General features: G+C 42.7%; 2 protein-coding genes and 1 long non-coding RNA gene across 10 annotated transcripts in view; 2 read left to right on the top strand and 1 right to left on the bottom strand.

Moving 5' to 3' along the window:
• The window catches only part of LOC123977750 (1-phosphatidylinositol 4,5-bisphosphate phosphodiesterase beta-4-like), a 72319-nt gene extending 69183 nt beyond the window's left edge, over positions 1 to 3136 (top strand). For all 5 annotated transcript variants that reach the window (XM_046060687.1, XM_046060688.1, XM_046060685.1 and 2 more), the window contains one exon: positions 296 to 3136. In XM_046060687.1, coding sequence (XP_045916643.1) covers positions 296 to 372 — 77 coding nt within the window. In that variant the 3' untranslated portion in view covers positions 373 to 3136. The remainder of the gene's footprint in view (positions 1 to 295) is intronic.
• The window catches only part of LOC123977755, a 29187-nt gene that overhangs the window by 12904 nt on the left and 2549 nt on the right, over positions 1 to 13734 (bottom strand). The gene's annotated exons all lie outside the window — the stretch shown is intronic.
• On the top strand, positions 3577 to 11204 carry lamp5 (lysosomal associated membrane protein family member 5). Of its 4 annotated transcripts, none has more exons than XM_046060703.1 (7): positions 3577 to 3893; positions 6802 to 6882; positions 7400 to 7578; positions 8111 to 8242; positions 8408 to 8504; positions 9021 to 9209; positions 10643 to 11204. In XM_046060703.1, the coding sequence occupies exons 1-7, from the start codon at positions 3701 to 3703 to the stop codon at positions 10816 to 10818; spliced, it is 1047 nt and encodes a 348-aa protein (XP_045916659.1). In that variant the 5' UTR covers positions 3577 to 3700; the 3' UTR covers positions 10819 to 11204. The 4 variants fall into 4 exon arrangements, with proteins under 4 accessions (XP_045916659.1, XP_045916662.1, XP_045916661.1 ...); XM_046060707.1 differs by lacking the exon at positions 3577 to 3893 and adding an exon at positions 4001 to 4111; XM_046060706.1 differs by lacking the exon at positions 6802 to 6882.

The raw sequence follows: 13734 nt of genomic DNA on the forward strand, positions 1-13734 counted from the left end.
GCATCACTGTGCTTTCACTCTAGCTCATAATCATTTGTTTTCATAGTACGTGACAGTGTCCCCCTGCAGACATTTTGTGGTGACCATTACACGTCACTCCTACTATGCATGTGGTTTACATAACTAATATTACTATAATTAAACATATGTCTTTCTGATAAAAATGATGAGCAATACAACATTCAGGACTTATAACTTGCATATGTCAACATTGGTAACAAAAGACAAAAAGAGGATGTGCATTTAGTGTGGTGTTTAGTTTCTGTGTCTGACTGTGTTTTCTCTCTCCTCAAAGGCCAAGGACATGCAGCAGATGGTGAAGTTGGAGGAGGAGATGGACCGCAGACCTGCCACGGTAGTGTGAGCGACTGAGACCGAGGCACAAGCACGCACACGCACGCACCGCGCGCAGGTGCATAAACACTCCACCGCGGATATCCCTCTACAACCCAGAGATGTTAACCCTGCCAACATCCCTGTCTCTGTACATTTCTGTTACAGTCCACCCCCCCGCCTCCCACTCAGTTTCTGCACCCTTACCCCTCACTTTATACCACTGAGCCATTGGCGCTTTTCACTGTTTGACGGGGGGGTTTAATCACTTATTGAAGATGGAGCAACACAGAGTCAGACTCATCGACTCGTCCACTGTATGTAGATCTACATTTCCTGTGACCTTCAACGTTCTCTGCGTCCTACGGGCAACACAAGCTGAAGCTATTGGTGGACACACACACACACACACACACACACACACACACCATGCACAAATATGTTCGCTCATGGGAAGTAGATGTCCATTTCCTTTTTGACTTGTTTGGATTTTTTCTGGTTTTTTTGTGTGTTTGTTTAAATCGGTACCCAATTAACTGCTCCAAACACAGCGTGGAAGAGGGGAGAAGAATATAAGATTTCATGTCAATTCAGCACAAACGAATAAACTTTGTGTAAAACACTGTATGCTACACACCGGTCTTGTCCTGAGCACTTTGTGTGTGCCATCATAACAATGTGAGAAAAATGTAGCAGTGCACTACTGTAGGCTCTCTGTATTACGTAAGAATGTATTTAAAAATATATATATATTTACATATATCACTGTATGAAGGATTGGCAACACCCCCCACCCAGTTACATATTCCTGCAATGCAAGCTGATTGACTTTACAAAGATGTATTACTGACTTTTTGTTGTTGATCAATGTTACAGCCCACTATAAAAAGGCTTATCTTGCTGAGTCAGAAGACTGTAAAAGGGATCACAATGGACTGATGTTCACTTTGATCATTATGGCTGATTACTGTCAAATTCTGTTGTAATTAGTCGGAAATACCCAATAAATTGTGTAACTTCTGTGCTTCACTTTTACTTGAGAATGTGTTATTTTCAAATAAAACTGAAGCACTGTCATTTTTGTTTACAATTGCTTGAGCTCAATCATTACAAGTTGTAAAACTCAACTTTAGGCTCAAAATCATGTGTACTATGCAAAAACTAACAATTACATGATTCCCTCAAAGTTGAAGGTATACAAATACACAATTTCTTTGCCTTTAAAATCGTGATACAATTGTTGCATCCCTGCAAACTAAGGCAATGACATGAGTAGTAACACCTAATTTAAAATGATATAATAAGGGGACATCTACCAGTGAGTAAAAGGTTACATGGGATTAAAATGGGTCTTTGCATTAAAGGAAATTTGCACTGGCACAAACTTGTGAAAATTGTGCCGATCTGTAATACATTGGTAACTAAATGAATCCATTCTTGGCAGCATGTTAATTCTGCTGTAATACATTGTTTTAATTGAACAGACCATCACCATCAGACAAGAACTTTGGCGGACAGAAGTCAACACAGTCTCATCAGTTTCCTACTCATTAAGGCATTGTTGAAATGAAGCGCTCCCTTAATAGCTTCTTGACTGCACATTAGTAACCTCGGCTTGTAATCTGCTGGCCTTTGGTCAGGGGGGATTAGAGTGAATAATTTCTAACAAAGCCTGTGACATGGCTGCCACACACTATCCACACCAGGGATTTCAGACAAGGCCGGTATCCCTCTGTGTCCCAAACAGGTTGGCTTGTCAATGTTACTGTTTATGGGAAGCACTATTGTACGCAGCCCTGGTGTCACTGCTGGACAAAAAGCCACTGCAGAGAAAAAATGTGATGTGAAGTACTATCATGAAGTAATCCCGTGGGTACTGTAGTATTTGTGCACATATGACTATGCCGGACATTCACACTGCATGGCATACCACTAAAAAAGATCAACCAAAATGACAAAAATAATAGTGATATGAAAACTAACAAACATGGGGCTAAAAGCACCTAAGTAATTTGGCCTTTATAAAGATTTGTTTCTGTTTTATTCTACTGTAACATGTAAAAGGGTAGACGGGATCTTATTGTATATACTGGAATGTATGTAGTTTAATTTACTTTTTGACCAAGTGTGTTCTGTCTCACAAGGGCTCAGGGGATAGAGTTGGAGTCTGTTGGATGTTGGGGAAAGACATTTATCAACCACTGGGATTTCTTGTTTGTTCTTTTTGTTTTCCCGTCTGCCCTTACTGCACCACACAACACAGTATAAAGCTCTCACCACATATCTAGTGCAGAGATAAACAAGTAAAAGTGCTTTTAAATTTCATTCCATCGCTTTCAAATGTGCCACTCAGTGTCTGTTAGGATGTTAAAATTATTTTACGAATGATAAAATGCCAAATTAAGGGGTTATTTATATGAAGATATATATAAATAAATGAATATATATATATATTATATATATTAGATATAATGTGTAGTTTAAGATTATTCTGTTTGTTAGAGGCTTTTTTGCACTAGTCAAATGTTTCTGTTGTGTGACTACATGTAACCTTTGGCTTTCTAGTTTGTCAAAAAGCAGATTATTTTTGCAGAGCGACATCACTGATTTAATTTCCTCAGTTTCTACTGTATCTCCTATGTTTTCTATTTGAACTGTAGCTTGTCAACAAACCATTCTGTGCGTGTTTTTGTATTTATATATTGTATTGTTGAACTTAAAGCAATGAAAATACTGTTGTTATCCAGCTCCTTTAATACTGTTTTATAGTATGTGTATCAATAAATCCAGGTGTAAAATGGGACAACTATGTGGCTCATTTGTGTTTCTTCAGAGTGCAACTGTGGGTGATTTTGAAAATTCCTTTTTCTAGACTCATTAAAACGTTATTTTAATGCCAACAATGGAAACTATTCATCCCCTCAGTGTGTTCCTGCTGAGATCTGATCATTGTGTGCTGAAAATGTCTCAAGTGGGGCCGCACTGTCTGCAAGCCACATTTATTAAGAGCGAGAGCACGCACCACCCCCGCACTTATTCCACAAACAATGCCCACTGCTGTCTAATCACATTCAACAAGTGCAGGGTGAATTAATATCCCAGATCCACTCTTGAAAACAGGCGGCTCCAGCGCTGAAGCTCTTATTGTCATTATAAAGCAGGCTAGGCCTATTTCCATTAGAAAGACGAACAACGCGCGGTAATTATATTTGCGTTGCCCGGCAACTCTGTGGCTTCCACTTCACTATATAAACAGGGGTGATGAGTCTGTGTTGTCGGCATTCGTTTGCGGAAGAAGTTTCCAAACCGGATCCATATTGTAAAAACATGAGATTTCTCCGATAAGTTTTTGGCCCATTTCAGAATCATGTTCAAGGCTCAGGCGAAGTCCTATGGGCAAACAGGCACCAAGATCCTCCTGGAAGCGATGTCCAACGACAAAGTCCACCTGGCCAAGTTCGTTCTGGACGCGCTGGATGGGGAAATCGTGGACTCGAAAACAGAGGGCGCACATACCCCCCTCATCTCTTCTATCCTACTGCCTGATGGTCAGACTCGGTGTAAGTTTGTCGAGCTTCTGCTGCAGAGAGGAGCCAATGTCAACTGTCAGGACGGGGACGGGCGGACCGCGCTCAGTTATGCTTGTGAGAAAGGCTACCTGGATGCTGTGAAGATCCTGGTCCGAAACAATGCAGACCCGGAGATTGTGGACTCCTGGGGGAACACTGCGCTAATGTACGCCGCAGTAGCAGGTCACTCCCCTGTGGTTGAGTTCTTGGTGAGAGCTTTCAGGAGGCTGGGTCTTCAGATAGACAGGCAGAATAAAGTTGGAAACTCTGCTGTTAAAGTGGCAAAGTTTCTCGGGCACACTGAGTGCATCTCTGCGCTCACTAACAACTCCAAGAAGGGCCGGGAGGCTGAGGGAGGCGCTCGGGCAAACGCGCAGCCGCGACTTAGTTTGGGATGTGGGAATGTGCATGACACGTTTGAGAGGAAAGTTGGACATTTAGTGAACAAACTTGAGGCCCTCCAAACGTGTAATCATGAAGACTGCTTATTAGTTCGTAATTGCACTTGGCAACCAAGGCCTCAGATAAAGCAGATTCGGTTACCATCAATAGACTCAATAGATGAGTTTGAAAGAGGGAGTGAATGCTCCACCTTGCATCCACAGGAGCTGGTCTTCTCCAGAGTCCTTACCCATACACCCCTTCCGCGGACTTCCGACCATTCTCCAAAATATGAGCACCCTAAAACCGGGCGAAAGCTGTCCACCTCTGATTATCACCTCCCTCCTCTTATACAGAGCTGTCAGGCTCAAACATGTATTTTCTTTTCACCCCGGCCCAGCAGAAACATCCCCGAACCCAGCGCGCCCTCTGCCTTGGGCATCTTACTGACTCCCATCCTAGCCAACAAAAGTATGCATGAACCACGGCCAGAAAAATCTAAAATGTTAGACTTCGGTGTGCGCAGATTTCACGACAGCTACTATCAGAAAAGATGGAGTCTGCCAACCAGCATCCACAGCCCCACACCTCCAGAGCGCACACTGGTGCATTTGCGTAAACCCAGAACCGCGAGGAGGCGTGAAGCGTCTCCCTGCAAGGCTGAGCCTCCTCACTTTGCCGTACCAGCTGCCGCTACTTCAAACACTACTTTCTCGGTGCTGAGCAACAAACTCCTGCGCCGTTTCACCTCCCCGGAGTTTAAAAAGGATGTGAAAGAGTTGGAGGAGGATCCGGTGCTGACGTCGGGGCCGATGCCGCGATCAGAAACATTCCCTCAGGGCATAAAACATCCCCAGGTGGACAGTAAACCCAGCATCGACAGCATCAGCTCAGTCAAGTGCGAGTTTGATTTTCATTTCAGAACGCCAAACTCTTAAAAAAACAAAGTGCGTCATGCGTAAAAAGTGTGACTAAACTTACTAGAACGGTAGTTTTAGACCTAGTTACTTGAGAGAGATAATCCGCTGCACTCAATTAGCTACTTTCCTAAAGTCACCTCCAAAATGTGTCTTGTGATCTTCACTGACCGTCAAAATTCAAATGGCTTGCCTGCAAATGATCAGTGCATCCAACAGAGTCGATGTGGTTAACGTCCTGCAAAAGTTTCTGCCATGTTACATCCGGACGCTATCAACCGAAGTATAGAGGGGGTAAAAACGAACCTAAAGGCATTTGACTACAAATGAATAACAACAGCAATTCAGAGTACTTTGCATGTGCGTAAAATACCAGCACCCGCCGGTCGGACACTGCAGCTGAAACGCAATGTGTAACTTCTAGTATAAACATGTGTTCAGCAGCATTTGCCACTCCCTTTGGAGTGGGTAGGGGGTTACAGCGAAGGTGGAGAGGTGATGTTCAATATATTATATAGGCTACGGTTAGCATTTACTTGTGTTATGCTACAATATTTCACATGTCACATCAGCGTAGATTTCTATTGGTTGGCGTGCTATCTTCAATTACTGATTTTTATGGTTGCTAACAGTGATTAGAATCGCACTCTCAGGCATCTGAAATGAACCTAGTGTCCTGTGTTAGATGAGAAAGAAAGACAGGCAATCAATCAGATAGCATTATTGCGTAGAGTATTTACAGTACATTTTCAAAAAGAGACATCAATACCATTTAACGATTCAGGCGTTGGTGTAATTCTAGTCATGTCAATTAAGCGTTAAGTTTAGTCCGATCTTCTGTGTGTAATTAGTCTCAAAATCACGATTCGTAAAGCACGAGAAAAATGATACCCTAGTGGTTCCGGTGTCAGGTTCACTTGTGTCATAACTTCTAAAATGCTTCTTTAATAAATCTCTTAATAATATTAATCTTAATACGTATACGTTTAAGATGAACAGATGTTTTACAGCACCCATTCTCACAAACTCAGCTGCAAACCTTACAGAAGTGGAGTTCGGAATAGAGGGAGGGAGGGAGAGGGTGTTGTCGGCGTTTCCCTCCAGACGTACATCATTTCAGCCCAGCCTACAGCTGCTACCACAGAGATGGCGAGCACAGCATTGCGGGAATAACTGAGACTGCATGCCGAGTTCGTCCTTACAAGAGACACAGGTGACGGACTTTCAGATGACGGACTTTGTCATTCAAGAAGGACCTATTTATTCCTGGTGTTAATAATGCATAGAGGGAGCTCGGTCCTGCAGCTGCCACTGCGTTAAACCTTGTCAACCTTGGGGAGGCAGGTCGGTTTGGACAGTCAGAACTCCTCGGAGCCGGCTGCTTCTGCAGCTCAAACCGGATCTCACGTCGAGACATTTTTTTGCTGCATTCACGATGATCTGAGCGTGACTTACGGGCGCTGAGTAGAGGCATCCCTCCTCTCTCTCTCTTCCCCCCTTTCTTTCTCTCTCTCCCGCCTCCCCTCTCTGTCTTTCTCTCTTTTCTTTTCGTGGCTTCAGCACAGGCTGCTCAGTCAGTTTGCCCCCCTCTTTTTTTCCAGCGCTGGGGAAGCTGATAGCAATGGAACGACTCGGGTTCAGTACCACGGAGAGCGCTCGACTTCTGCTGCTCTGTGTGTTTGGTAAGGGGGAGAGAGAGTGTGTGTTGCTGTGTGTGTGCGCAGTTGTCGTGACTCCTCACTGCAGTGAGTGTGTGCGTATGTGTGCGTGCGTGGGCCTCTTCTGCGCGTGTTCGGGCACGACCGGGTGTATGTGTGCTCTTATGTTTCACTGAGTTGGCATATTTCACCTGTTATTACCTCCTCACATGAATAGAAAAGTCTTTCAAACATGATCAGAGTTGCAGCTCATCACTTCCTGGCGCTGTTTAGACTGCAGCCAGTGGCGTGCTGTTGCTCCCCCGATACTGCAGATTTCAGACCTCCAGTGTTTTTAACCTGATGTTGACTATGCCGTGAGGAAACAGAGGTGATATGCCAGGGATCTAAAAATGTGGGGGGGGGGGGCACCGCTAAACTCAATTGCAACCCAGTACGCCGCTGTCTCTGCTGATTCTGCATGTTTTGGTATGCGTATGCCCCATCTGTTACCCCGTAAGTGCCCCCACCAAAATCCTATTCTTTTCTGCTCCGTGGCCAGGTGTGCTAGCGCTGTCCGTGGTGCTGGCGGAGCAGGAAGGGGAAAACCTGTCCGGCCTCTCCAACAACCCAGACAAAGCCATCTTCGCGGTCCGAGAGAACGGCACAACATGCCTGATGGTGGAGTTCGCCGTGAAATTCCTCGTGCCATATGACGTGCTCGCGCTCAACGGCATAGACGTAAGGAATCCCCCGTGCATTTTAATACATGTGGATGCTGTAGGGGAAAAAAAGGAAAGAAACGCACAGGCCGTTTCAGGATGTATAACGTGAAGACAAAGGTTAATCCGTTGTGCGTAAAAGTGGTTGCTGCCCTGGAATTGTGTTGAAAAATATTGCGCTATTTATGTAAATGGACTGTTTCTGTTCTTATTAATAAAGAGGAATGTATTTTGAACACATTAGAGTTGTATTTGGAAACTGCTTTTCTTCTGTGTGGTCGAGCGTAAAATGCTGACGTCGACCATCATCAGGAAAAGGAAAACATTTTCTGATATCAAACTTTTTTTTTTTTCCCATGAATTGAATTTTCTTTGTCTCTGGTTCTAAGAACCTCTCATCAAAATAATCCGGACGGTTTTCTGGATATGCGTTTATGCTGAACATTCGTGCGTAAAAATGGAACGCTAATGCTAAAAGCTCCTACCAGCGACATTACAGTCCGCGATCTGCTATCGCTCAACTTTTTACTCCTACTTGTATCTGTTTGCAGCTAATCACCGAGCAGGCGTCGTTCACTCTGCCCCGTAGTGCGGAAATCGAGGGGAAATGTGGGAGCACGGAGTCAGAGATCCACATAACCTGGAAGAACAACGCCTACATTCTCCGCATCTACTTCTCTAAGGTGGGCGAGAAAGTGACACCAATGCAATGTAGCATCAAAATCATCTCCTGAGGATGAGGACGCTAATACATCACCTAAACATCCGTTTTCACGAATTTACTGGGGTTCACATTGTCTTTAGTTTGAAGTTTCTGTCAAACATTGGCATGTGTCTGCGTCCCACAGGAGTCCCGTGACAAGGACATTGAGGTGTGGAAGGTTAGCAAGGTCCAGTTCGTCTACGACACCTCGGAGACGTCGCAATTCATCAACGCATACAACCGTGAGTCTCCCGCCGAGCCATGTGTACAGTAACCACTCAGCTTTGATCGCAACTTGCCGTCATTCATCTCACAACTACATTCAGATGGAATTACAAGGTGGATTCATGTTTGTAGGTCTATTTATGACGCACGCATTTTTGGAAACATTTCAGAGCTTTTACTGGAATTATTGCAGAGTTTAGGTAAAGTTACAGTAGGCTATGCCTTTGAACTGAAAAATACGCCTATTATTATTATTGCAACGTAAAAAACAAAACTAGAGCATTTTTCGGTTTTGTATCTTCCTATAAACTCGTTTAACTAAGTTGTCATACTAAGTTTAATTATTCTGTTGTCAACAAGTCGTTTTGGTTTGTTTTATATTTTATTATTTTTCCTGTTATTTTGTTTTTTATATTGAACATTTATGAATCTCGTTTTCACACAGGCCCACATGGAGGCCCACACACACCTTAAACATTATAATGCCTTCATGCTTACTTTATATTCATCCATGACTCATGCTTTCTCTGCAGCTGGGAAGCACACAGCCAGCACCCACCGCCTGTCGGCCCTGGTGACCCCCGCCGGGCGCTCCTTTGTGTGCACAGCACAGCAGACTCTCACCCTCATCTCAAGCGACCACCAGAAGGGCATCACAGTCTCCATGTATGACATCCAGATCCAGCCCTTTGACATCGCCTCTGACTTCATGTTCAGCGAACGTAAGAACAATTCACATACAATTCCTTTTTTGAGAAACACTGCCACTGTTTTCTAGTCCCTGACTCTCTCTCTCTCCTATTGCTGCAGTATGGAGTACATAAGACTGCAGAGATGGAGACAGGGTAACAAGAGAAAAAAAGAGGGGGTGGGGGATGCAAGACAGATGAAAGAGATGAAAAGAGAGGCGGAGAGAGAAGGAAAGAAGCAGTGGGGGTCATTAGGACTTTATGAGTGCAGTCATATCTTATCCTCAATGCAAGCTTTTATAGACACACGCAATGTACCTGGACTGTCCTCTGAAGCCAATCACCTTGGAAGAATCATTTGGTCTGAGCTGCTGTAAACTGTGCTGCGCCATGCTTCACTGCCTTCCTCCTAGTGTGCATTACTGCTGTCCACAGAGAGAAACACCTTCAACTTTAAAACGCATCCAGATACTGCACTTCCAGCCCCACTTAGACACAAAAGAGGGAAAGAAAACTGTGTGTGACAACTGAAAGAGAGAAGAAGCATCTGTGAAAGTTCACCTTTCTGTGATTTATTTATTTTTTACAAAAAACCCCCTCAGGAACAGTTGTTTCTGTTTAAACACACAGACGCTACCACTATTTTTCACACACGTGCTACTCACAGATATGCATGCACACACACCACACCACTATGTACGCTGCACACTTAGGTCCGTGTCAGCCTATACTGCAGCCTGACAAACCCAGTAAGGGGCCACATGGTGAGTTCGTGGTTACTACAATCTTGAAGGTCACCAAGACGACAGGGCTGAGTGATATTAAATCCCATACAAAATGATCAAACTGACGTTCAATGCAGTTAACTGTGTTCCACTGTACGCACTGCATCAGAAAACGCCTTACATGTGTAACACAAAAAAAAACATAGCTACTTACCAATTAAATTGGAATCATTCAATTAGATGTTAAATGATTACTTGATTAAAGGATGGTCAATTGACAGAAATCAATAAAATTAAATCAGCTATTTTAATAATTGATCCGTCATTTAAGTCATTCTTTTAAGCAAAAATGGCCAAATTCACTAGTTTAAGCTTCTCAAATGTGAATATTTGCTGGATTCTTTCATCCTTCACAGTAGTGGACTCGTAAACCCCTGGCTGGAGAAAACAGTAAATCTGAAGACATCAGTTGCGTTTTTCTCAATTTTTTTTTTTTTTACAAAAAACAATTAATCAAGAAAGCAATCACTAGATTAAACAATAATGAAAATAACTTTTAGGCGCAGTTATTTGTCTTTTATTTTAAATGACCACATTATCACAATACGATTCCATTGAAAGGCACCCAGCCCGAAAAGACAATGCACACAAAAAATTCCCTATAGGCCTTTTTAGGACCCTTGTCAGTCATGTTCCGTCACCTTAACATGCTGACTATGCTCATTATTTTACTTTTTGCAGCCTACAAGTGTATCACCGACCAGCGGGAGCGCCTGGAGGAGACCCTCCCCCTCATCCTGGGCTTCATTTTGGCCCTCATCATCGTCATCACGCTCACGGTATACCACTTCCACCTGAAGCTGACGGCGAACCAGCCCCAGCTCCCCAGAGATCGCTCCATGTACAAGAACATGTAGTCAGCTGCACAGCGGCAGCTCGCTTAGCTCTCTCTAAAGCTAACCTGATAAAAAATTGAAAAAAAAAGACTTGTCTCCTCGATGTCCCAGGCCTAACACCACGGAGGAAAGTGCCATGTAGTGGACTGAATCCCTGACAGGGGAAATGTGTGTAGGAAATATGTGGGACAGCTTGGGGCCTAGCATGGATGTAGTTGGAGGGTAAACCCACCAAAACCTGATTTACCCGGCTGCTGAATTGAATCTTAATGCCATAAATTCATAGTCTGTGTTACAGTAATTACAATTTTAATGAAAATAAAAACTAAAATGTATGCTTTAATGAAAATATAATGGATTATTGTTCAGATTGGTGGTTGATTATCTGAAAAATCACCAACTTGAGGTTAGTTTACCATTTTTCTCCCCCATTAAAAAAAAAAAAAAAAAAAAAAAAAATCACATCAGCTATTTTTATCCAACTTCTCTATGAAAGAAATTTCAGGAAAATTGCCAGAGCTTCTGCTGTCATTTGCCAGCAGTTTGTTGTTTTCTCTTGTCTTCTCTTTCTGAAACTGCTGCTAAATAATTTCAATACCAATTGTTGGTTCTGTATTTGCTAATCTTGATCTAATTTTTTTGTTGTTCAAGAGTCCCTTTTATTTCATTTTTGAATGCAGTCTTAGTGTTTCACAGTGGACAAGTCTTGTAGTGTGTACAGTGCAGTGGCATTCAAAGTTGCAGTGTTTTTGCTTTGACTTCAACAAATCTTTCTCCCCACCAATGTGTGTAACATATCAAAAAAAGGGAAGAAAGAAATACATAAACACCTGACAAACATCCTGTACTAAATAGTGAGGAATTTATCAGAATGCCATATGAAAGTGTTATGAAAATACAAGGAGGTTATTCAATTTAAAAAAAAAAAAGAATATGTGTATAATATTTTAAGAATCAAAGTCTATGCATAAACCTCTGCTGATGCAATCTTGTGCGGTACTCTTCTGTTCATTGAATTAAATTGCTGGAATCATCTCTATACACCTGTCAAGTTATTTATTATCTCACATTACAGTACACTCTCTTCAATCATCCAAATATTTTTTTTAAAATCACAATTTCCTTTCTATACAAATCAAACAAGACTAGAGCGTTCAAATGAAATAAGTCAACGTGACTGATACTCCTGTCAGAGGAGACGCTGCAGGGATGAGATATTGATTTTGTCGTCTGACTCTAGGCCTTCGAAGGAAACGCAATATGAACAAGTCTAATTGAAAATAAATAGAGCATTTGTGGCAGCTACACACATTTGTTACAGCAGCATCGACGTCATCATCCTCACTCACAGGACATAAAATTCAGAGCCCGTTCCAGTTTATCCACTCGTCATTGTTGGAAATGATCTTGAAGAAAGGTCAACTGAAGACCAGAGACAACCCCATTCAAACTTCTGATCTCCTATTTGACTATAATTGTCACGTTAATATCAGACCAAGCACAGATTAATCCCACTACACCTGTACCAACCACAACATTAGGGGGGGCCGGTGATGGTTATGAACAGTCAGGAATCAGCAGTGGTGATGTGTCCTGTATCATGCTCTTTTGTATGGAAGGCTAACTATAGTTGCAAAACTGTGTAATGTGTAGGATTATAACAGATTTTTATGGTAAGAAATTGTTTTGTTTTTCATAAGGCTAATGCTTGGGTTAGTACTCTCAGGACTGTAGACTGTCAATTGTCCTCTCTGGTTAAACTGAATGAAACCTTAACTTCCATACTAAACATACTGAGCGCTTTCCACACGGTCAATTCAAAATACTAAATTCATTTATTCAAGTACTTTTACCAAAAGTGTTGGATACGTTTCAGTACGGGCTGTATTTCTACATACACCCATCTGTCCCCATCTAGCATTACAACTCACCTTAGTGTGATTTATATTTATTCATTTAGAGTGATGGGGGTAGCTTCTGCAACCAAAAGACAGATTGACACCTCCACATTTGTCACTAATAAAAATCAGTAGCTTAATGTCACATGGTCAGATGCAGTGGTCTGACAGAAAACAGTGGTGTAACAAATACACCTCCAAAACTACAGGGAACTTCGAACAGCAGCACTTTCATGAAATCTAGGCTACATGTTATTTGATAACTAAGCCTGTGTGGGGGGATTTTAATAATGTTTGTGAAACATTAGATTCGTATCTTTATAAATATACTCTGATTATGCACCATCATCTTAAGGTCTGAGACCTGAAGTGCCGCATAGTCAATAGGTGCGAGTAGGTCAAGGTCACAAGATCGCTGACGTAATTGCTGACGTAATCTGCACTCTGCGCATGCGTTGGCGTCTGTAGCCACCTGTCGGAAGCTCCGTCTTAAACCGGACTCTTATCCAGTTTTAATCCACTCTTTTTCGTTACATTTTTTATATCCTTTTCCATTTAACTTAAGTTAAGTTTTTAAGTTAAGTTTTTAACTTAAGTTTTACGTGGGTTAAGGATTTTAGTCATCCGACATGGATTTTAAGCTAGATGACCGTAAAAACGCGATCAACGTTACTGACCACAACAAAGCTCCGGTGACTATGCTAGCCGAGATAACTCTGCCCCATGAGGACTGCTCACTCCTTAAGAAAGCGAACAAGAAGATTGCTGACCTTATGGAAGACATCCGACGACTTTCAGAGGAACTCAAAGAGAAAGATTCCCTGCTGACTGGCTTTATGGATGTGGCTTCAGTACAAGCCAAACAGATTGTTTCTCTTAGTGCAACCGCTAACATCCAGGACACCGTGTTTTGGGACCCCTCTAGTCTTCCCAGGCTTTCCTCCTGCTCGACTCCGAAGCATCAGTCAACCTGGGCTGAAGTGGTGGTCCGTGGCTGCAAGAGAGGCTCGGATGGGGCTGCCTCTCCTCCGGACATCGG

The sequence above is a fragment of the Micropterus dolomieu genome, linkage group LG10 (assembly GCF_021292245.1).
Source record: "Micropterus dolomieu isolate WLL.071019.BEF.003 ecotype Adirondacks linkage group LG10, ASM2129224v1, whole genome shotgun sequence".
NCBI classification, from domain to species: domain Eukaryota; kingdom Metazoa; phylum Chordata; class Actinopteri; order Centrarchiformes; family Centrarchidae; genus Micropterus; species Micropterus dolomieu.